The sequence below is a fragment of the Marmota monax genome, unplaced genomic scaffold (assembly GCF_021218885.2).
Source record: "Marmota monax isolate L192 unplaced genomic scaffold, Marmota_monax_Labrador192_F-V1.1 WCK01_AAM20220418_F8-fsc00181, whole genome shotgun sequence".
Lineage (NCBI taxonomy): Eukaryota > Metazoa > Chordata > Mammalia > Rodentia > Sciuridae > Marmota > Marmota monax.
In genome coordinates, this window is record NW_026694276.1 from 781484 (window position 1) to 806267 (window position 24784).

At 50.5% G+C, this 24784-nt stretch overlaps 1 protein-coding gene and 1 pseudogene across 1 annotated transcript; one reads left to right on the plus strand and one right to left on the minus strand.

Moving 5' to 3' along the window:
- Positions 1-737: 737 nt before the first annotated feature.
- LOC124108717 (chymosin-like) lies at positions 738-12373 on the minus strand. Its single transcript, XM_046467261.2, has 9 exons — positions 12281-12373; positions 9421-9571; positions 8295-8412; positions 7429-7547; positions 5009-5208; positions 3527-3640; positions 2485-2629; positions 1785-1883; positions 738-982 (listed from the first exon to the last, which is right to left on the minus strand). Exons 1-9 carry the CDS (start codon positions 12340-12342, stop codon positions 845-847), a joined length of 1146 nt encoding a protein of 381 aa, XP_046323217.1. The 5' UTR covers positions 12343-12373; the 3' UTR covers positions 738-844.
- Positions 12374-13917: 1544 nt separating this feature from the next.
- LOC131425040 (ubiquitin-like FUBI-ribosomal protein eS30 fusion protein) lies at positions 13918-16187 on the plus strand (annotated as a pseudogene).
- The last annotated feature ends 8597 nt before the right edge of the window (positions 16188-24784 follow it).

The window sequence follows — 24784 nt, forward strand, 5'->3', positions numbered from 1 at the left end:
GGCAACCGAGGGCCTCAACCGAGCATAACAGTACCCACCTGCATCCCCTGATCTGGCCCTGTGATTCTGGACCCCCTGCTGGCCCTCCAAGGAAGAGCATGCAAGCTCTGTGAGCTTGGGTGTTCTGTCTGCTTCACAGCCACAGTCCTCCCTGGAAACCTGAACCCTGACATCAAAGGCCTTGACCATCAGCCACAGAGAGCCAGGTTCACACGAGTCTGCCCTCAGGAATGGAGCTGCTCTCTGAACATGGCGGTGGCTTTTGAGCCCCTAAGACTGAGGACAGGATGCTGAACTGCAGTTCACCCACCCAGGGTGAATGGCAACCTCGAGTCCCTTGGTTCTCTACCACACTCTCTCTGCCTGTCACACCATGCATCTTTTTCAACAGCAGTGAGACCTGCAGTCTTCTAATGGACCTGCAGTCTTTCTCTGCAGAGGCCAAGTGCTCTCTACACAGCCCCCTGCCCACCATGCTCCTGTCTCTCTCCCTCTGGTACCCTTTTGCCAGAAAGATCTAGAGCAGGAGGACAAGATGACATAACTGGTCTTCTCTGATCTGAGCCTGAAATAGCCAATCTCTTCCTGAAAGTCTCCACCCACCGACTGTGTCCTCGGCCTTCCCAACACACATGGCCCCAGTCCTGCCCATGGAAGTCACAAACCCACTCCTGTATCAGTGCAGGGTTAGCCCCAGTGAGAACAAGGGAAAGGAGGCTTTGCAAAAAAGTGTTTATTGGAAACCGTCTGTGAGAAATCCTGATCTATGTGCGTGCGCACATGTGTGTGCGTATACTTGTATTTGTGCATGTGTGTGTTTGGGGAAAATGTGGTCAGTGTTCAATCAGACAGCCTTGGCCAGCCCGACGCGGTTATGGGTTCTGTCAAAGACACTGTAATACTCCCGGACGAAGATGGTCCCCAGGACCCACAGCGGGGAGTTACTGTTCTCCTGGAAGCCACTGTAGCAGAAGTCCTGGCCCTGGGACAGACAAGATAGAGATGAAGTGGTTCCAGCACCATTCGCAGAGCCTCATGAGAGGTGTTTATCTGCCTCACCCCACAGTTACTCTGTATTATTCCATTTCATCCTTGAAATCATCTTCCCAGACAACTATCAGATTCGCCTCACTCAACAGATGAAAAAAATCAAGATTTAAAAACTGTAGTGACTTCGTCCAAGATGATCTGGTGAAATCCTGGAGCTCGGAGCCCCGGTCCCCTGCACTGGGCTCCATATCCCCTCCTGTCCCCTCCAGCCTCCTGCCTTCTGGCTCTCAGCACTCACTGCCCTGGTGATCAGTCAGAGCTGGCCTGGGGGCCTGTGGCATGAGTTTGGGGCACTTTGGTCAGATCAAAGCTGAGGCCAGCAGTCCTCAAAAAGGCTCCAAAAGTCCAGGCTCCCTAAAGAAACTCTGGTCAGAGCTCTAGGTCCCCAGGGCTTAGAGTCTTGAGCAGGGGATGGAGGTTCCCATGGGTGCTTGTTCCATCTACCCTCCCCTCAAGCCTCAGTACTCTGTCCTTCCTGTCTCCCATTTCTCCCATTTGAGGCTATAGTGGCCACAAATGAGGCCTAAGAATGTATGACCCCAGTCAAAAGCGGCCACTCAAGATCCAGCAAGACTGGATTCTCCATCTGGTCCATGCTACTTCCTGTCACCAGAGCCAGAGCCCAAAAGGGGGAGAGAGGAGGAAGAGGAGGACAAGGAGGAGGACAAGGAGGAGGAAGAGGAGGAGAAAGAGGGGTGCTAAGTGGAGCCAGGACATCGTCTCCAGAATCCCACCTGGATGGTATACGCTAAGGGCGGCAATGAATACTTTCTTCCGTGGATCTCAAAGACAACAGTGGGCATGCCGCTCAGGCTCCAGCAGTTGATGTTAAACTAAAGAATCACAACAAGGGAGAAGGTTGGTATCCGACTGTAAGAGGCACCCATGTTGACAGCACAGAACACCTTCTTTGGCACCATGTGAGCCACAAGGTAGAGAGGAGACCCTGCGTTCTCAGAGGACCATAAGGAGGCTCTCAGGATGAGACCCTGATCCCATGACATGGTCCTCAAAGAATCACATTGAGAGGACCAACTGTCAGAAACCCAGGGACAGACCCCAACTTGGGACAAAGAGGGGCTTGCTTCTGTGTCTTCCCCTGTAGGCCCCGCCAGAGTGCATGAGGACCCTGGGAGCTCTTGGCCAGCAGACAGAGACAGGGATACACTGGTGCTTGGGGACCAAGGGGACCCAGCAAATGTCCGCAAGGAAGGAAAGCACAGCCTCCCAGAGCACCAGGAGCCAGACCACAGCTGCCACACAAAGTGGGGGCTCCCACAGCAATGGGGAATCCCCAGCCACCGTGGGGACCCAGGAATCCCCAGCCACTGTGGGGACCCAGGCTCCCTCACCACTTCCCTTTATCATTTCTTTCCTGTGAAAGGGGCCCCTATTTCAGGGGCCTCAGGGGGTGGGATGAGGGCCTGACCTTACCTGGCCGTACTGGCCACATGTGGCTCCGATGGCCTGCTGGATCTTGAGGATGTCATGGGTAGGCCCGGCCAGCAGGGACGTGCCCGTGTCCAGAATGGCCTGGCAGCCACCATCACAGGCCACTACCACATCACTGATGGTGATCCTAGGAGGGTAACCAGGAGGACCTTGGGGCACATCCTTCTTCCAGCCCTCCCTCCGGGGGTCCTTCCTTCCTGCCTGCCAGACTCCAGAAGCAGGTAGAAGAGCCCCAACCGCCCCTGGGCCCCTTCCTTTGAGCCCCTTCCCAAACCCATAAAACTTCCTGAGCTCAGAAGAAACACCTGAAACCATTTTCTCCCAATTTTTTACTGGTCAAATTGAGGACTGCCCACCTTCTATGGGTCAGAAATGTCAATAAAACAACCAATTCTAGTGCATTAAGGGGTCAAATGAGGACTGTACTAGCTGCCTAAAGATCTGGCTTCAAGTTTTCTCTCTGCCATTTATAGAATGACTCGGGCAAGTTGCCCAGTTTTTATGTACCCAGGCTTCTCATCTGTAAAATGGGCATATAAATAACCCCAGCCTTGATGTCCTCAAGGCATGGGGACAATAAGGACTGGGGTGTAACTCAGTGGTAGAGCACTTGCCTAGAATGCACAAGGCCCTGGGTTCATCCCCAGCACCACAAATAATAATAATAATAATAATAATAATAATAATAATAATAATAATAAATTTTTAAAATAGGGATAATAATGGCACCCACTTCAAAAGATTTTAGTGGGGAATAAATGAGACGGTGTCATACAATTGCTCAGCACTGTGCCTAGCAAGTTGGACATGCTCAGTAAACACAGCTCATCTTATGAAGAAAGCCGGTGAATGTGCAGCGTTACCACTGACAGAAGTCACTGGCCTCAGAACGTCCACTTCGGAATCCTATGGACATGACCATGCTGTAGTCTTTCTCAGAACCCTGTGGCCTGACACCCAGGACCCCACTCCCCAACCCAGAGTCAGCATCTGGTTGGGGCCAAGGCAGACTCTGCTCACCCACCTGTCCACAGCAAACTGCCAGTACTGCTGCAGGGTCACGGGCACCCAGTCCAGGGAGCCCACGTAGTAGGATGTGTCTATGGCCCCCAGCGTAAGCATGCTCCCCTGGCCATTCCTGGAACCAAGGCAAGGCATGCTATGGCACAGTGAGGCGTGGTGAGGCGTGCCCCAGCCACCCCTGAGGCAGAAGTGATGAACACCCCTTGCCCCTCACTCCTCTCCGCTGGCCTGGGTTTGTGCTGATGTCAGCCACAGCACCCTTTCTCGCTGGAGTGCCCAGCCCTGAGTTCAGGCAGCACCTGGAGCCCAGAGCACAGCATCGCTGAGGAAGGGGAAGTAGTGGCCCACCACACAGGCAGCAGGACTGCTGGCCTCTTCTCTGCTCAGGTGTTCCCAGCTGTCCTCTTATACCTGCACCCAAGGCCAAATCCCCTGTGTTCCTTCTGGGCTACTGTCTGACCCATGGTGAGGAACACTCTTACCCACTTCCCACGCTGCTCTCGCTTCCCAGAATCCATCAAGACCCTCTCACCCAAGGCCTAGTGCACGCTGTCCCCACTGCCTAAAATGTGCTATCCCTCTGTCTCTCTCCTGATAACCCCCCATACCCCTCAGCAAAGTTTGCCCCATCCTACACACACACACACACACACACACACGCACCACACACGCACCACACAAGCTTCGACAGGATAGACTTCCCAGGTGTTGCAAAGCCACTGACTACACTCAAACCTCCCAGCAGACCTTCTCATAGTTGTTTGATTCCAATGTGTGTGAAACTGTGTGCCTTTACCCCTAGCTCGTCTCGTTTGCTGATGGGAGCCCATCTCCCAGGTCAGCCTCTGCACATAGAAGGGCCCAGGACAGGTGTATTGAGTTCATGGAGGAACTCGTGAATGGACTGTGCCAATTTACCCTTTGCCTGGTTCACCTGGCCTCAGCCACCCAGCCCCTTCTCCTGGAGGTGACCTCCTTCTCTTCCAGCTGCCACCCATCCTGGGCCGAGTTGAGCTGGATCATCACAGGGAGCAGGATCACTAGCCTGGGAGCAGGTGCCCCAAGTTCCAGGTCTGGCTCAGCCACAGCTCCCACATGACTGTCCCTCCCCAGACCTGTTTCCTTCCTAATGAAAGGGAAAGGTGGGACTCCTTTGGATCAGCTCTCAAAGCCTGTGAATCTCAATGACATGAACAAATGATTTCTGAAGTCCCGTCACTTGGGAAGAAAGTTGTTCAAAGCTCATAGGTCGAGATGGGATCAGCCTTTGTTCTCTAAAAGCCAATCAAAGTACCCTTTGACCTAGTGAAATCTGACTGTATAAATGATTCTATTGGGGCCCTTGGAGGGAGGTTGGATGGATCAAGAAACCAGGAGAGGGCTTGCTTGGGTGCTATTGCCTGTGTCCAGGGTGTGTACACTGGCTTCAGCAGATAGCTCTTACCAGGCCATCAGTCAGACCCCAGCTGGACACAGCTCCTACCTGCTCATGTAAACTGAGAACAAGTCTTGGGCCAGCAGGTGCCTGTTCATCATGTTATCAAACACGGGCACCGAGCCCTCAGAGGCAAGGGCAGGATAGGCCAGCCCCAGAATCCCATCGAATTCAGAGTAGGTAAAGATGTCACCAGGCTCCTGAGTGCTCAGGCCCACCGTCTGATGGGGGTCCACAAGGTCGGAGACCTGCAAGAAAGTCATTATGACCTTCACCAGGGAGTCCCTGAGGCCAGAGACTGAAAAGTCCCAGGATGGGGGACAGCCAGTTCTGGGTCACAAGCTGGTGTCCGGGTTTCAGCCTCACTGGGTCTCTATCCTTCTTATAAGGCATGAGTTATTTGATGTTAAGAAGTAAAAAATCCTTTTTCTGCACTTTGGCTGTGGTTTGGAAGAACTGGTCTGATGAGGCAGGAAGCTGGGGAAGAAAGGAGGCAGAGCCAGGTGCAGAAACCAGTGCCAACATTGAGGTTGAGCCCAAGGAAGGGGGTAGGATGAGCATGGCCCAAGGCCCTCTGCAGGCCTGCGGTCCCCTGTCAGCTGTGCCTGGGCTTTCGTCCCCCAAGGAAGAGCTGTGGAGATACTGCCATGCAAAGAAAGAACATGATGCATCTTGCATCTCCAAGACCCAGTCTGGGTCCCTGTTCTGTCATGCGCTGACCGTGACCTTGAGCAAGTACCTATCTGAACCTCAACCCTCTTATCTGACAAATGGAAAACACCACCGTCTCCTCAAGGGAGCACTCAGCCTAAATCGCACGAAGGCTGAACGTTCGTCGACCATGCCCTGGGTTCGCTTACTGAACATTTCGTGGTACTACGCTGAGGAAGCATTAACTCCAAAAAGTCTTCTTAATTTGCTTATTTCCTGAATAGCCAATGTGTCCACCAGCCTACCCTGAGCCATCACTGTCACTAGCTTGGACAAGGCTGGGACTAGGCCTTCTGCCTCCACTCTGACCCCTTATAACCCATCCTCCATAAGAGGCAGCCAAAGCCGTCTTTAAAAATGGAAGTCAGGTCATGCCACACTTGCTACAAGTGTCCATCCAATAAGGCTCAGCATGAAACCTCCATCCCAGGGTCCCCTCCAGCTCCGGTCCTGCTCCTTGCACCTATCTCCCTTCCCTGGCCTGTCCTTCTCTTCCTCAGAGCTCTCAGTCCTCCCCTCCCAGGGTCTGGACTTGGTGCTCCCTCTGCTACAACGCCCCCCTGGATCTTCTCGGGCCCGGCCTCTGGAACGGCATCATTTGGGTTCTAGCTTGCACAGGCCACCATGTCCTCTAGGTCTCTGTCCCCAACCCCAGAAGCACCTCTCTTCCTACTTTCCAGGTTCATTCTCTTCATGTCATTCAGCACTGTTCAAAGTCATCTGATTCAAGTGTCCCTTGTCTCCCCCACTGGACTGTAAGCATGAGGGGGGCGGGGCAGGCCCTCCATCCTTCTTGTTCCCCCACTGTATCTTCAGTCCCCAAAATGATTCGATGACCATTCTAAACCAATTCATTCTTTCAATCAACGAGCGGTCATTGAGAGTCCCCAATGGGCCAGGTCCCTAAGGAGGTAACAATGCACAAGAAAAGCACCTGCCCTGGGAGGAACTCACATTCCAGTGGGAGAAACAGATGACACATTTTTAAAAGAAATAATATAAGCCAGTGCGGTGGTTCTCTGATCCCAGGGGCTCAGGAGGCTGAGGCAGGAGGATTCTGAATTCAACGTCAGCCTCAGCAACTTGGTGAGGTCCTAAGTAATTTAGCAAGACCCTGTCTCAAAATAAAATATATTTTTTAAAAGGGATGGGAATGTAGCTCCGTGGTTAAGTGCCACTATGTTCAATCCCCGGTACCAAAAAAAAAAAAAGTAATACAGAACATGTCAGATGGCAATGAGCCTGTCTGAGGACAAATAAATCAGGGTAGGACAATAGGCAGTTTGTCACTTTATATGATGGTGAGATAGACGCCACTGATAAAGTGACATAGAGCAGAAATATATGAGGCGATTTGGGGAAAGTATGCCTTAAGCTGAGAGGGGAGGGTGGCAGAGGTGGTCCAGCCTTCTCAAGGGTGTATGTGGGTATAATAGACTGCAGAGTAAGTGGCATAAGCTCAGAATGCTCAGCCCTGTTGAGGACACTTGAACAGGACTGAGGAGGTGGAAACCTGGACCTGCAGAAGGCTCTCAGGTGGGGCTCTGAGGGCTGACGCAGGAAGGAAAGGAAGGAGGAGTAAGGTACCCCACAACTGGCGGGGGGCTAAAATCCCTCTCAGAATCCGCAACACTGAGCCTCCCGGGTGATCATCACACGAAAGGTTCCTTGGCGCCCAAGCAGGTGCAGCCCATCTGAGCCGGGGTGTCTGGGTGGGAAAGTCAAGGTGAGCACTGGCCACCCGCAGCCCCACTTACAGTGACAGTGTCGTAGCCCAGAAAGCCCAGCACGATGCCCGTGGCATACAGGACCAACAGGGGCTTGCTGAGGTTCTGGAAGGTAGAGGACTCGGTCGGGTCAAAGCGGTGATGGTTTTCTGGAACACAGACCCAGGGTTAGTGGGGTTCTCGGGATCTTTTCGCCTCTTGACAGTGCCAGCCATGGCGGAGCCCTTGCCATATTCCTATAGGAATACAGTCTCAGTACTGGTCATTCTCCCTTTTAAAAATGAACAGCTTCTTCTTTCTATAGCCTTGGCCCCACAGCTAAGTAAAGAAAATATTCCTTTGCTGCTAGACCCAGCTCTGGTCCCAGTGCCGTCTGTATAGCTTCCACTCTATGTTCCCATGGATATTTTACTTGCACCAGCTGAGTAATCTTAGCCACGTCCCTGTTCCTCTCCAAAACTTGGTTTCCTCTTCTGTGAAATGAGGATAAAAAGAGTACCCACCTCGCAGGACTACCAGGAAGAAAGTGCCTAACATACGTCAAAGTTTGCTCTTCATTGATAACAGACCCTCTGAGTATTTTCCTGTCACCCTGGAACATCACAGCTCCATTACATAGAAAGGAAAGTGGAGTATCCAGCAAGTTAAGTGGCTGGCCCTGGCTCCCGGTAGGGACAAAGCAACAACACATTGGTTTCCCTAATTAATTTCCAGTTGGTGATTTTATACATCAGACCCAGTCTATGGCCAGCTAGCAGGACTGAGCAAGGATATGGGACCTAACTGGAAGATTGGGGACGTCCAGTTTGCTCTCCACCTCGGGCCACTCCTCCCCGCCACCCTGACCACTGAGTGGATCTGAGTGTGGGCTGAGGCAGAGCCGGAAGGTCACTTACCGCAGGCTTCACTGTTGCAGGAGAGGGAGGGCACCCAGAAGTCTGAAGAGCCCGTGTCAAACACCACGGTGAACTCCTGGGGTGGGGTCCCAATATAGATCTTTCCAAAGTACTGACTCTGAGGACAGACAGCTCTGGATCAGAGGCAGGGGACAGTGAGGGAGGGGAGGGTCAATGCTGGGCAGGAAGCATGTTCAGGTTTATAGGCCCTGTGCTTTCTGCTCAGAGAGCTGGGAGGTCAGGAAAGAGGAAACAGAAGGAGGATTCTGGGGAGGGTTCTTCATCTCAAGCCCCCACATGTGCTCCCACCCCCAGCCACTCATGGCCTGGTCCTCTCACCACCCCTACTAACGCTGCTAAATCAACCTCAGAAGCAGACCTCGAACCAGGACTGAAATCCTGCCTGGAACAGGCACAGGGCCACCTGTCCAGGAAGGACACCTGGCCACCTTCCAGGCAGGAAGGAGCTGGACACAGAGATGGGGCATCAGCTGCAGGCCGGGACCTGAGTCCTAACCCATGCTACCCATTCCCTCCTGCCCTTACCAGCCCTCTCCACGTTTCAGAGCCAAGGCTGGGGGCAGAGAAAGGTGACGATGACCTAGATATGGAAATTAGTGCACAAAAGAGGAAAAATCTGGTTGTTTACTGCCAAGAGTAACAGAGAGAGAGAGAGATACAAGCTTCAGAATGAAAGAGGGCACAAGGAATGTTTCCACCTAGGTCCTAGGTAGGAAAGAAAGGAAGATGGCGCCCATGTCCTAGGCCGGCCATTCTTCAGTGGGCACCAACTGCACCAGCTGTCCCCATTCCTGCTGAGTCCAGACTAAGACATGGCTTCCTGGGCTGGGAGGGCAAGCCTGAGGTCAGCTCAGGAACAGATCATGTGCCCTGGAGGGACTGTTGTATGATGAAGGTCATCTGAGCTCAGACCCTTCCAGCAGGGACATTGGAAACCTAAAGTCCAGATCGTCGCCTATGCCAGGTTGGTGGCCCACTGTGGAGCTACTGAGGGCAGGAATACGGCTTTCACAACCCATGGGTTCCACTGTTCCTAAAAGAAGGAAAGCCCCAGGGAGGCAGGTACCAAAGGAGCAAGAATTCATGGCTGGTTTGACTCACTCACATCTAGGTAGTTGGCCAATGGTTCCTGGGCCACTTTCCCAACGTTGGAGTTCTTCCTGATGAACTCATACTGGTGTTTCTTCAGAAAGTCCTCCAGGAGCCCAAGATCCTGCAGGGTGCTCCTCAGTGATTTCCCTTTGTGCAGAGGGATCCTGAGGAGGTAGAGAAAATTCATGAGGAGGGCGGCTCTGGACTCCGTAAACTACCCCCACAGTGCTGTCCCCCGTCCAGCCTCTGATCACCAATCCATTGACTCAGGCCAAACATTATTTTTTTTTAATTCTAACCCAAAGTAAGAAATATATTTTATAGGGGTTGTGATTGTGGCTCAGTGATAGAGCGCTTGCCTAGCGTGTGTGGGGAACTGCATTTGATCCTCAGCACCACATAAAAATAAATAAGTAAATAAAATAAAGGTATAAAAAATACAACAACATTTTTTAAATATATATATATATATATATATATATGTATATATATATAATTTTATATCACAGATCAACGCCCAACCTTACTAAATGCAGAGAACCGACACTTCCTATTCCTTTTCTCTTTTTAATAGTGGAGACTCACTAAAGATTTATTTTATAACTCACCAAGGAGTTTTCCAACGCAATGTTTGAAAGATCTAAGTATATTATCACTCATTCAGGCACCGAACTCTTTTGCTGTGTACCTAGTATGTGCCAGACACTGTATAGGGCTCAGGGGAAAATGATAGCCAAAAGGATAGAAACTCAACCCTCCAGGAATTCACAATCTATAATGGAAAACTGTGTCTCCCACATCCTGGCAATGCTCCCGCCCTCTGCTAACCCCTTCTCTCCACTCTCTGGGTAGCATCTGTCCTAATCTGGGTTGAAATTTCTTTATAGCATTTCTCAGCACAGAGCTGGGACCCTAGGGACCTCTTGATCCAGTTTAAGTGCTAGATGATGGAATTAAGTCCTCAGAGAAGAAATCAAGAGGGCAAAACAGCAGAAACGTATTCTAGACCTGGCTCTGACCTGTTCATGACAATTTGGGAGGTTCCCCGACCGCTCTGAGCTTCGCCTGGTGGCTTCCCCAAACCTTCTAAGATTTGCTGTGGCAGCTCCTCAGAGCCCTCCAAGGTTCATCCTCAGAGAGTCTCCAAATCTCTCTGAGCATCATGTTGGTGGCTCCCCAAAGCCCTCTGAACTTCAGGTCCCTCCTCTATTAAAAAAAAAAAAAAGTTTAACTCCTTCCTTTCCAGCTACTGTTCTAATCCTGCCATTGGCCAACCAGGTGACTTTACCTGTCCTCTCCTGTAGACCTGTAGACAGTAGAGCTTGGAGATTCCTATGGTCCCTTCCACCTCTAAGAAACATGTGGCTCTCCTCTGGGGGCAGGGAAGGGGCTGGTTTAAAGGACAGCCTGAGACTACAGATTCAAAACTACTCTGGGAGCAATAGATTGGCGTCAATTTTCAGACTCACAAAGAGAATGGATTTTCTCAGATCGTTCATATCCCAAGTCACCATATGGATGCACCCATATGGATGGGTGAATGATGGCTCCTCTTTGGGGCCCTCGCTCCTGGCTCTCAGACCTGACTGCTGCTAGGACCTGACTTTGAAATGAAAGGTCCACAAGATGTTTCTCGCCTTTGTCTCAGGTGATAGAAAAGGACTTACACATACGAGGAATGGGGCTGGACTGAGCTCCAGAGGCCAGCCCCATAGGTACCTCTCCTATGTCCCCATGTGGAGGTCTCAGAATGCTTTCTGCTTGGCTCCAGCTCCAGTTTCTGACTGGCTCTGGATTTAATTGCTAAATGCCTGATGACCCCCCCCCCCCAGTAAGAAGCTGAGCTCCTGCTGAGTGGACCTATCCCAGCTCAAGGCCTCAGACAGAAGTCAGCAGTCAGAAGGCAGCACACCCCCTGGTGCTGAACCAGGATGGTGGCCCTCTCTGGAGGCTCCAGTCACCAGGGAGTCCCCAGCTGTAGCTCTGTCTCTGGCCCCGGGCTGGGACTACCAGCACCCTCAGGGACAGGGACTTCACTTTTAGAACTACCATGAAAGGCACTGACTGGTTGAAAGCACCCTGACTGGGCATCTTGGTTCCTTTTCAGGCATCCAGCTTCCCCAGGGAGGGACTCAGGCTTCCCTGTGACAGGACTCAAACTCCAGAACCTGGAGATATTGTGATGTCACAGCAAGGGTGCAGGCCACCTGGGGCCAAGCTCTGGCTCCTCTGTTACTAGCTAACTACATGATCTTGGGCAGCTCAAGGACCCTCCCTCCCTCCCTCCCTGAACAGCAGTTCCTGCCTAAGCTATTATGATTAGTAGTGGTATAGGTAAAGGTTAAGTGCCTGGCATCTCATAGCTAACGGCTCAATAAATATCAGCTATTATTTTTGAAGGGGACCTGAACCTGAAGTCCACCCTCAGAGGACTTCATAGTCAAGAGAACTTGGTTTTGTTTAATGAATGCATATATATAAAACCTTTACAGTGTGTCTGACACTAAAACATTTAAAAAATATCAGGTCATACCATCCTCATAACAGCCCTATTAGATGGTCAGTACTATTTAATCTTATAACAGATGAGGAAACCGAGGCACAGAGAATCCAAGTAGTCACAGAGCTGGGGATCGAATGCCAGATGGTGTGACTCCAGAAGCTATGCCCTCATCTCCCAGGGTGGCCCATCTGACTCCTTGGTCTAAGTGACACATTGAAGGGAACATGCAAAGGCAAGACCCACAGAAGTGACTATCCCAGAGCCAACAGCACTCTCCCCCAAGACTCCCCAGAGCAACAAATGGCTGGAAGTCCAGGGGCACACCGCCCAGAGAAGGCCTAGGATGCCCTTCGCAGGGTCTCATATTCACCTGGTAACATTGCTGCCCTGGGAGAGAGCAAGGACTGCAAGGAGCACCACGAGGCACCTCATCCTGGACCATGGGTGGCCACCAATCCAGCCTGTGCCCATCCTTAAAGCCTTTATAGAGAAACGGGGTTCCCTCTGGCTGGATGCCCAAACTTCAGAGTCAGCTCTCGACCTCAGACCACTCCACAAACATAGTGAAATAGTACCCAGACTACCTAAGACCCACAATGATAATGGCCACAAAGTCCTCCACCCGGGGGACTTCAAAGGTAAAGGGAACACCGGCTCAATCCTCAGGCTGGGAAATGTCAACACTGGCCCATCTGACCTGGTTTCCCCTCCAAGCTGGACTTGGGTGTCCATACAGGCGGGGCTACTACCAGGAACCTGTTCCATGTTCCACCTTGTGCTTTGTAAAAGTCCGGTTCTCAACAGGCTCCACCTTCCTCCCCTCCCTGGGCTTGACTTCAGTGAAGGTGGAAGCCTGCCCTGTCCCGAAATCTCCTGGTTCAGGACTCCTGACCCATTTTTCTAGGAGGGGTTCAGGCTGGTCCCAAAGTGGCCTCTGAGGCAAAGGCTGCTTGCTCCACCTGTCACCCCAGTGAGTGGGTATGAGGGTTCAGAGCACAGAGAAGACGAGCTCCAGGTTCCCTCAGAGCACAGTCTTAAGGAGAGGGCAGAGGCTTGTGCATCCCTAAGGACATGGGCCCTTGGCACCACATTAGATGGGTGATGAGAGGTAAGAGATAAATGCCAGGTCACATGTGCAATGGGAAGAATTGGGGAGGATTGAACTGGAAAGGTGGACGGGTCCCACATGTAGGGGAAGGAAGGGAGTGAGACATTGATAGTCGGGCATAGGGCACAGGGTTGGCCAAGACTCCTTGAAGTCCCACCCAGGGATGCAAGAAGAAGCACACAGGCAGGAGGTTGTGTCAAGCAGAATTTTCCAGAACCCAGGCCAGAGAGTCTCTCAAGCCTGTAGCCAGAGAGAGACAAAGGACTGTAGCCATGAAATTGGTGGAGAAGTTGATACCCCAGGGCTGAGAGGGGGCTACAAACTAACCAATCAGGATTAAGGCAAGATGAGGCGGGCAAAATAGGAAAGCAAGGGTTTCAGAATCATAGGTGTGTAAAACACGATGACAGCTGCCCATCACCTGGAAGAAAGCCCACCTGCATGAAAGAATCCTGAAAAATGGAAGGAGGCAGAACTGGAGCAGCCAAAGGACAAGTGTGTGAAGGATCTGGACACGTTGGTCCCTCTAAGGGGAGAAGACTCCAAAGTTTCATGCACTTGATTTGTAAAGACGTCCAGAGGGACCCAAGGGTTTGAACAGAAGTTAGGAAGACAGCCAGATCCAACGCTACTGTGGCCATGTCCCCCAATACCCATGTCCTTTCCCAAAGCCACCAGCCAGGTTTCTAGAGCCCAGGATGCTGTGCTCCTCATGTCCCTGGGAGGTGGCCACAGGCATCTTTATGGTACTTGCTCCCCCAAGCAGAGGGCAAAACTAACACGGAGTGGTATGGCTTGTTTCCTGTTTTGTCCCTGAAGGACAGGGCCTGCATGCCATCTATGTGTGTGCCATACAGAGGTGCTCAAGGAATGCCTGGTTAAGCAGATGACCTGCCACCATGCATGAGAAGTGGCAGAAGTTGCAAGCAACAGCTGTATGATATCTTGCTGCTGAAGTGAAGGAGCCCCCAGAGGTTAAAGGGCTGGCCTGTACTGAAGACGCAGCTTGGAACTGTCCCGAGAGCCCTGGCCTAATGCACAACACTTCAGGACCATGCCTGCTCTTCCTCACTCCTCCCAACCTCTGGGAACCCTGCGGAACAGTCACACCTGTGTGGGGTGGGCCCTGTCTGCAGTGTCCAGGGCTTGGATCCACTGAGGTCAGCACCTTCAGGAGGGCCACACCACTCTGCTCCATGTTGCCAAAGGCCCAATGTGACCCAGAGGCAACTTCTCCTGGACAAGGATCCCGGATGTCAGATGCGGCCACTTCTGCCATTTGAAGGTGACCCTCAAAGCCAATTTAAAAAGATCTCTTAGTGCTGGTTGCTCTGTGTTTGTTCACACAATTGGCATCTTTATAAAAGCTTTCAAGTGTACTCTGGAACTCTGCCCCAGGGGCATGGTGTAGAGAGAGATTATCTGCATGTGGAGGCCAAGAACTACAAAAAGCTTTTAGAAAAGCCATGATAAGATTTCATCACTGGTTACCTGGTACCAGGTAGGGATAACTCCCTTTGGTCTACACTGCGTGGTGCTTGGGGACTGACCCACAAAAGAGGCTAAAACAACCCTTCCCACCTTGGCACTCAGATGCAAACATCAATGAAGCCAACTCAGGTCAATTTCTCGAGCATATTCTATGTGCTAGTGCTAGTCAGGCAAAGCTAGCTGCCATCATCTCTACCCCTAGGGAACCCAAGGTCAAGCAGGGGACAGGTTAGGTCTGATAGGAGGAAATCCAATGGAAGCCATGCTTCCTCCCCTGCTGCAAGGAGCCAAGGGGCAGAGGGGCCAGCATGGCTTCTGGGAAGTGCATGTGTGAGCATCCTGAGTCAGGTACATAGTGGTGTGACCTTGAGCAAGTTTCCTTACTTTCCCGAGCCTCAGTTTTCTCTTCCATGAGGTAGACACATTGATACTAAGAAGATCACACAAGGACCAACCTTAAGAGTATCAAGTGCTGATATGTGTTGGTCCTTCTGCAAATATGTGTGGTAGGTGACTGCCCTGGTGGGACTTGTTTCCTCATCTGTGGGATTTCCTCACGGCTCACAGTGCTGGTGTGAATCTCAGGTGTGTAGGACACATCAGTGTCTTTCCTGTTGCATACGTCAACTGAATTTCTGCATAAGGACCCCATCCTTCCAAGACCAGGCGCAAGTTAACCTTAGTCATTTGGGGGCAGTGCCTCTAGGGATGTGCTTTGGTCCCGGTGACTCTCCAGCATGCCAAGTCTGGGTCCCATGATTTTTCTTGTCCCTGCCCTGCCCTAACTTAGCCTTCTGGATGGTCATATCCCCCTGGACAGGCCACCTAGCCACTCATCCCTGGTCTTGCCACCTCTCAGCCACCACCATGGAACAGGGTCCAGGTCCCTGCCAGTGAGGACCTGCATCTTTCCTCACCACTTCTCCCTTCTGTGTCCTCCCAGGAGCCTGGAGTTCTCCTGTGCTTCCAGCAACAACCCTGGAAGTCCTATCTGCTTTCTGCCCAGCCCATGGATTCCCTGAGGCAAAGAAAAACAGAGAAAAAGACAAGAAAGAAAATGAAAAGACTCTTTAAAAAAAAAAAAAAAGCACAAAATCAAGGAGTGATGTGGCACAAAGCAGGGGGTAAGGGTGAGCGTGCCCTCCCTTCTTCTTCTTTCTCCCCACCTTCACAGTAGTGGCTGCTGGGGCCACAGCTTGTCACCAACATCCAGCTCTTTGTCCCTGCCCAAGAGTTACAAACCCTTGAAGTAACTGGCCAGGAGATGGCCACCCTGATTAAGGTTTTTGTAGCCTCAATGGAGAACATTACCCCAGAAGATCAAGTTGGGCTCCTGGCAGGCACATTACTGGAGGCTGAGGCTACTCTAGGCCAGTGTGGGGTGGAGGCCCAGACTACTTTGGAAAGTAGCTGGATGCATGCTTGGAGGTAAAGTCCAAGGTTCTCTGGCCCAAGCTGGAAAAGTGAGAGGTCAAACTGGAGGAGGTGGCCAACCAGGAGGAGGAGGAGGAGGAGGAGGAGGAGGAGGAGGAGGATAAGGGAAAGAAGGAGGAGGAGGAGGAGGAGGAGGAGGAGGAGGAGGAAAAAGAAAGGCCTAGCCAAGAGGCAGATGCAGTGCAACTGGCACTTTGTCAATGTTGTGTCCACCTTTGGCAAGAAGAAAGTCTCTAATTCTTAAGTCCTTTGCTTAAATCTTTGCTGCTTTCTTTAATAAAGCCACTCAATCCAGAAATAATAAAATAAAAATAAAAGCACAAAATCCATGTCACAGAATGTTCTTGAGCCACACTAAATCTCTTTAACACTTGTGGTGTGTTTACTGCACATTAGATACCACTGCTTTACTCCTTTGGATGGTTCCATGTTCATGTTTTGGCCTGGGTCTGCAGCTCAGTGGTAGCGCACTTGCCTAGATGCTCAAGACTCTGGGTTCAATCCCCAGAACCACAGAAAAGTAGAATAAAATAGTCTCATTTGAATACATGATAAAATAGAAAGATAGAGCATGCATGTATTGGGCGGGGAATGTGGCTCAGTGGTAGAGCAGCTGCCTGGCATGCATGAGGCCCTGGGTTTGATCCCCAGAACCACATAACACACACACATATGTATCTTCCCAATTATCTCAGAAAAGTAAAGCTAGAATTTAAACTTTATTCCTAATTTTTTGTTTTGTTTTTTTGTTTTGATGTGCTGAGGATCAAACTCAGGGCCTTGACTGGATGGGCAAGTGCCCTACCACAAAGCCATACCCTCAACCCTTGAACTCAATTCTTAAATGCACATCCTATCAATTCAATGGCATGACCCACCTGGCACAAAACTCTGCCATTCTGCAAAGTTGACTGAATTATGTCCACACTTAAAAAGCCTCCAAGACTACAGATCAAGGAACCCTGGGGCATTTATGACTGAGAAAGAGCAACGGCACAACTGGGGGAGACCTCAAGAGAGTGGAGACCTGGCAAGCACATCTTAAGACTGTCCTGCATATTTATTAAACACCACCTCCCCATCTTTCTTCCTCCCCATAAAATGATCCCTATGCATGGTGTAATGGTTTGTTCGCCTGCTGCAGTCAGCAGAATACTTTGAGAATAGCTCCCAGCCTCCTGCAACTTTATTTGTTCTTCACTAAGCAATCCAGGCCTTGGAAATGTCTGCCCAGTGCATCACAGATAGGCCAGGTCCTCTTGGGAGAAAGTGGAGGTATGAGTTTCACCTTGAACCTGGGACAGCATATTATTAGTTCCGAGAGACAGCAGTGGTGAAGCCCATCCCAAGTTCCTGACTGGGAAAGCAGAGAGGATGGGACAAAGGAGACAAGGCAATATCTACAGCTATGGTGTAAGACTCTGGGCAGGACCAGCAGCTCCCAGCAGAGAGAAGCACACAGGCTGGTCAGGAAGCACCTGTTCTGGCCCCTCCTGGCTCAGGAACCATGGTCAGCAAAGAGGTTGCAGACCAAGCTCCTGACTCCGGCCACCTGCCCACCTCATCTCTGCAGCTTCCCAGACACCAGGAGCACTCATCATGCCCCAACTATGTCCATCCTCCATGATTGACACAGAGCCTCATCAAGCTGGCACCACCCTCCCACCTCCTGTCTGATTGCAGAATCATGGAGCACAGATTCCCAGGCTGCAGCACCGTCACCTATTCTAAGGCAGCCAGTGCACACCCATCACAGAGCCAGATCTTTTGTACCACTCAAGAAACCCAAAAACATCGCCATTTCACTTTCCCTGAATTTGTAATTTATTTCATTGATTAGATTACAGCTTTTTAGAGCAAGATTCAGCAGACTGCAAGCCTGCAGGCTTCTACCTGTTTTTGGATGGCCTGAGAGCTGAGAGTAACGTGTACATTGTTAAGTAGGAAAGAAAAATAGAATAATATTTGTGGAATATTGAAATTATATAAAATTCATACTTCTGTGTCCACTAATAAAGGTTTATTGGCAATCATCTGTGTACATTCATTTACATACGGCCTATGACTGACTACAACAATAGAGTTGACTGGTTGTGACAGAAACCAGACGGCCCACCATGCCTAAAACATTTACTATCTTCAGAGAAAAACATAAAGGTGTTGCTGATCCCAGTCTAGATGCAGGGAACCTATTCTATACTTCTTTGTACATGCATGCACAGGTACACACACACACACCCACACACACAGCCTGACACTGGGTCTTGTTCACTATGTGTGTCCAAAGAAAGCAATATTACCATGCACCAAACACCTTTTGATTCTCTTTAATGGAGCAGCAACCTCTCCCACACATTAATTTGACTCTGCTCAACTACCCTTCTTTCTCTCCTCTGCTTAGAGAAGCTCCTTCAAGATTCAGCTCAAAAGAGGCCGTGTGTGAAGCCCTTCCTTACATCTCCTATTACATCAGTTGGGAAAGAACTTGGCTGCAAGTAACAGAAAATTCAATTACAGTGGTTTAAATGAACATCAGTTTATTTTAAGTGCCTAGATGATGCACATATGGACTCTCAGCAGCCTGTGGCTCAACAGAGCTACACCTCGTCCCCTTTGCCAATGAGCACTGAGTCTCTGATACAAGTTCCCCGTATCTAGACCAGAGATCAGCAACATCTTTTATGTTTTTATGTAAAGAAAATAAGTATTTTAGACTTGGTGGATCATCTGGTTTCTGGCAGTTATGGAAAATATTCCAACTTTCTCACAAAAGAAATCCAGACATATATGATATTGGTTCAGCAAATATCACTACAGTTCACTTGGCCTTTCCCTTATGGCTGCACTGTGCCAATCATTACACCCAATATCAACGTAGGAAGAAGAGGAAGAAAGAAAGAACAGTGACAGCAGATTTTTGCCCAGGCCTGACTCACTTCATTTTATAGTTGTTAGCAGCAAAGGGAGGCTGAGAAATTGAGTACTGCACTTTATTGTCTATATTGCATAGAATAAAGCATCTTGTCAAGCAAGTCTACATTTCCTATGAGACCACCCAATCCATCCCTAGCACAGTTTGCTCTTCAATCTCTGACGATTTCAGATGGGTATCTCGCTGCCGAGTGGTGACTCATGTATCAGCCTTCCTTTCTGGACTGTGAACTCAAGGGCAGGAATTTTGTCTTATTTATCTTCTAAGTCAACCTAGGACAACGCCTGACCTACAACATGGAAATCAATAATTGTTGATTATCAGTGTGTGTGTGTGTGTGTGTATCGAGAGAGAAAAAGAGTGAGAGAGAGAGAGAGAGAGAAAGTAAGCAAATGAAGCCCTGAAATATCCCTCCCAGAAGAGGTCTCCAGTAGTCGAGATCAGGGAATAAGTTACCATATGATGCATATATGGACTTTCAGCAGCCTGTGGCTCACAGAGATACACCTCCTCCCCTTTTCCCTAGTCCTTGGGCCAAACACCAAGCATGCAGCATGAGTTGGGTATTCTGCCTGCCCTCAAGGAGCTCATAGTCTACTGGAACGCACAGACATGAAACAACCAAGAAAAATTCCATGCACAAGTCCTTTAATTGGCTTACGGGAAGATGTCTCTGCCAGGGAAGACAGGGAGTTCTGTCCAGAGGTGAGCTGGAAGATTACTCTAGTTTCTCATTTTCCATATTCTTGGTGCTCAGGTATCTGGGGTCTTGTTCCTGGACAGACTGCTCCTCCTAGGAATAGTGCTACAGTTTTGATCCAGAATCACCCCAGTGGTATGGCCCCAAGGTTGGACCCGAGCTTGTGGCTATTGGGAGATGGCAGAAACTTGAAGAGGTGGGGCCTAGTGGGAGGTCTTGGGGGCATGCCCTTGAAGTGAAACCTCATTCTCTTCCCCCACCCCTTCTCTCTCTGGATGAAGTGAGCAGCTTTGCTCCATCATGTGCCCCCTGCCCTGATGAGCTGCTTTATCACAGTTGCAAAGTAATGGAGTCAGCCAACCACAGACTGAAACCTCCAAAACTTGGAGCCAAAGTCAGCCTTTTATCTTTGAATGTCGACTATCTCAGGTATTTGATAATTCCTAGAGGAAGCAAATGACACTTCTAGGAACATGCTTTTTATATGGAAGCCACCCAATCCAGAGCCCACACTCCATTCAGCTCCTTCACCAAACTTACACACCAAGCAACATTCCCCTTCCACTGAATCAGGCTCAGAGACACAACCAGGAACTACCCCAGAGCCCACTAAAATGATTCAAACTATCCAATCCTAAGATTACTCAAAATAACCACACTGGGTTGCCCATTTCTTCCTACAAGAACCCCAATAAAGGCTTTGGACCATGCTCTTTACCCTTCTTCTACCTCCTGATCAACCCTGGCGCATCCCCAAGTCACCCTGCCTGGTGATCTGTGCCTCCTCCTTTTAGGGATCTGTGGGTATAAATTTCTTCTTTCCTAACAATCATTTCCATGTCCTTGTGTCTTACCACATTTGATTAAAAGAAATCTCCGGTATGAATACTAGAACAGACAGATATAAGGGATATAATGATGTTATTTCTGGAAGCATCTAGCACTTCCCTGGGCAAGTCTAGCCAGGCACCCAGAGGATAGGTGCTCCACTAATCAAGGAAGTCACTGAGAAAATAACTTAGGGTCAGAGAGAGAAAGATGAAATGAGAGAAGTGGTGTTCTCCTCCCCTAGCTTGGACACTGTCTTGCTCCCAACTCAAGGACTGGATGAAAGTTACATGATGCTCCTGCCACCAACATTGCATGATAACTTGGAAGGAGGCGAGAAGAGATCCTGCTGCCCCTCACCACAGCAAGAAGCACATCATGCCTACTACCAACACGCACCATCCCAAGTCCTTTGCCCAATGTCATTTGTTCCCAGCCACAGATTGCCACAACCCTACGAACCACATCTTTGGCTGAAGCTGTACCAGAACACTTTTAGTAGCCCTACCTCAATGGAAGGGCTGTGCACCATCCAGCTACATCAATGAAAGAGGATTTTTTTTTTCCTCTGAGATGAGTAGGTATGAAAAATATCTAATATTGGGGCTGGGGATGTGGCTCAAGCAGCAGCGCACTCGCCTGGCATGCGTGCGGCCCGGGTTCGATCCTCAGCACCACATACAAAGATGTTGTGTCCGCCCAAAACTAAAAAAAAATTAATAAATATTAAAAATTCTCTCTCTCTTTAAAAAAAAGAAAAAGAAAAATATCTAATATTAATCATGGGCAACATTAACTTATAAGATGGCTTGTCTGTCTTTCAGCTTCCAAGTTGACATGTGGCGTGACTGCTTTGAAACTAACATCCAGCTTCATCGTGGCAATTATAAATAGCCCAAGTTAAAGTCTTGACCTTGAACTGAACAGACTGTGGTTTAAAAAATGGAGAGGGCTACAACATGCAGTCAAATCCTGGGTGGGTTATTCTTGGGGGTGTACTTAAAAAGAAGAAAGAGGAGGAGGAGGAGAAGGAGGAGGAGGAGGAGGGGGAGGGGGAGGGGAGGGGAGGGGAGGGGGAGGGGGAGGAGGAGGGGGAGGAGGAGGGGGAGGAGGAGGGGCGGAGGAGGGGGAGGAGGAGGGGGAGGAGGAGGGGTGGAGGAGGCAGCGGCAGCTGTGGCAAGAATCCTGGAGTGAGGGAGACAGACTGGAAAGCATGAGCAAAGGCTCTGACCAGCTCATCCTCTGGGGCGGGGAATGGGAGCAGGCAGCTGGAGGTCAGCCTCACTCCACTTGGACCCCTTCATGGGGTAGAGGTAGAATGGGCACAGGCTATTTATTGATTGTAACCTGACGACAGTTTATCTATACTTGCCCTTTGGGGATTGGTGGGCACAGACACCATCTGTTATGGTTTGGATCTGGAAAGTCCCTCAAAGTCTTATGTTGAAAGAATGACTCCCAATGCAGCAAGGCTCAGAGGCAGGGCTTTTAGGCTATGATTGAACCCCAAGGATTCTGCCCTCCTCTGTGGGTAGCTGAATGGACTACAGGAGTTAGGACCTAGTTAGCGGAAGTAGGTCGCTGGGGGTACGTCCTGGAAGGGTTTGTCTTCTCCCTGGCATCTCCTGTCCCTGCTCCCCTCTCTTCTTCCCAGCCACCAAGAGCTGAGCAGCTTTTCTCCACCCTGCTCTTCCACCACGATGCTCTGCCTCTCCTCAGGCAGGTGAGTGGGCCACCCATGCACTGAGACCTCTGAAATTACAGCAAAGACCTTTGAGACTCTTCACTTTTGCCTGCATATGTCCAGTGGATGGCTAAAAGACTTGACATCTCTGCCTCCATCTTGTATCCCTTTGCTCCAAGTCACCTGGGATCCCAGGAACAAGGTCTAATCCAATAAACATCTGTGAGGAGTGGAAGGCTACCCCTCGGGCAACGGCGACTGGCCCTGCCTGGCCAATCCTGAGATAACAATCTACAGACCACACCTGACCAAGATCACCTGCTTTGGCAGCTGTGAAAAGCCTCTGGCTGTGCAAACCCCCAACCCCTGCCCTCATTCCCCTCTCTATAAAACCTCAGGGTCAGCCGTTTATGATGATGCATGCATATCTGTAATCCCAAAAACCCAGGAAGCTGAAGCAGGAGGATCATGAGTTCAAACCCAGCCTCAGCAACTTATTGAAGCACTTAAAAACTCAGTGAGAGCCTGTCTCTTAATACAAATATTTAAAAAGGGCTGGGGATGTAGCTCAGTGGTTACTCAGGGTTCAATTCCTGGTACCAAAAACAAAACAAAACAAGAAAACAACAAACCTCAGGGTCATTGTCAGCCCCTCAAAAACAGGGTTAAGGACACGAGTGCACTGGTCTTCCAAGTTAGGGGACACTATCAATGCTCCTTGTGCTTTTTCACCGTGACCTTTCCTGTTTAGTCTTGGGGCCAAGCGTCTGGACCTGACTGTTGGATCCTCAGAGTCCGGCCTGGCCCGGGACTCCAATAGCAAAACCAGGGGCCAAAATAAACCTTTCCTCCTCCCAGTTGTTTATGTCAGGTATTTTGGTCACAGGAACCAAAAGCTAACACGCTACCTTTATCAAAAGGAGGGCACAATCCACTTTTTATAAGATTATATAAATCTTCCTATCAGTCCAGGGAGCACTTTCCCACCGTGAGCGCCTGTAATTATTGTTCACATTTCTGCATGGCTAGAGCCAAGCCCTGGGCTCGACCCAGCCCGCCCAGCCCTCACAGCAGCCTGTGAGGTAGGTTGTAGCAGGAACTCCATTTTACCCAGGAGAAAACCGAGGTTAGAGAAGCTGCCTCCCAAGCTGTGGTCATACAGCTACCAGGTGGGGGGCAGCAGCAGACTCAACTGAGAAGAGTGAGTTGCTGGGTCTCCTCGCCTAATCCCCTTCCATTTCTCAAGCCACTAAGTCTCTGAGCTTCCCAGAACTTCTCTCCAGAAATATGGATCCAGTGGTTCTGGAGTAGGACAGAGCACTCTGGGTACTTAACAAGCACCCCCATGTGATGCTAACCCCTAGAGCTGGCGGAGACAGGGCCCTGTCGTGGGAACCTCTCAAGGGAGCCCCTATGGAGCCAGCAGGGATTAATGTTTCCCAACCCTGAGAGCTGCCTGCATCCCCGAGGAGCTGAGATGATATCTGAACTTAGGTCCCAGGACCACTAGGACAACTCAGACCTCCAGCCTGGAGGACAGAGAGAAGACAGCAGGAAGAGAGGGTCCTCAAGGAGGAAGGAACAGAGGGCAGAGTCTGAGAGGGGGTGGGAGATGCTGGGCCCAGCCCCACCTCAGATTGTCCCCAGCTCCCCAAGGGGCTCGGGACACCTCTGCGGAAAAGCATTGGAGCCCCTCCCAGCTCACATGCCTTGCAGTCAGGTTGTGTCCACTGGTATCCCGTGGTCCAGGGCTCTGGGGAGGGTGCAGGCTGTCCGGGATGTGGTGACCACGGAAACATTCCCCATGATCAGAAGCACCCATGGACCCCAAGGAGAGGAAGAAAGTGAATTTCCTGAGACCACACCAGTGACCACCTAGTTATTCATAGCTGTCCCTTGCCAGGGAGGGCCCTGGAGACCATGCTGAGGCAAGAAGTTTCTCTCTCACTTTTCTCTGGCTGGGACTTGTCAACCTGCAGGGACCAAAGGCTCCCAAACACTTAGTTCCCCTGAAGCCCCTCCCCTGACTCTGCCTCGGGAGCCTCTGAAACTCCTTTCTGAAGGCTAATGGGAGCAGGTTTGGCCAGCCTGCAGAACTGGCTCTCAGGTGCCCTTGCCCTTGGTCTGAGAGCATTCTGAGGGCTGCCTCTGTCCATGGACCTGATGCTACTGAGAGACCTTCACAGGCTCCCACAGTGGGCAGCACCCGTTCTTTGCTGCCCTGATTCTCTGACATGCACTTGTGTCCCCTTTGGCAGCTTGGGTCCCTCACCTCTTTCACTCAGTGAAGTCCAGTAGAGCTGAGCAGTGTGTGCAGGACACACGTGTGCCTCCTGGATTGGGGCCCTGGGCAGTCAGTTCAGCCTCTTCACTAAGCAGAGGTTCCCAGCATCCAGGTGGGGGCGCAGCTGCAGGCCTTGGGGTGAGCAAAAATTACTGCCCCTTGAAGGGACCTACTCTCTCCCTTCCTCGGCTGTCCCCTCTCTTTGTATTCCTTTCCACTTTGGCGACTGAGGTTTTCAGCAGGGACAGCAATGTGCCCCTGGAACCTAGTTCTGGGTGGGCATATCCCCGGGCTCCAAGGCTCATTCTTCCTGCCTTCTCTATTGTCTGGCTCATCATTGTTTTAGCAGAAGACCACACACTGGCTTAACTAGAGCTCTTCCTAAAGGGAACTGGCCTCTCTGCCCCTTGGAA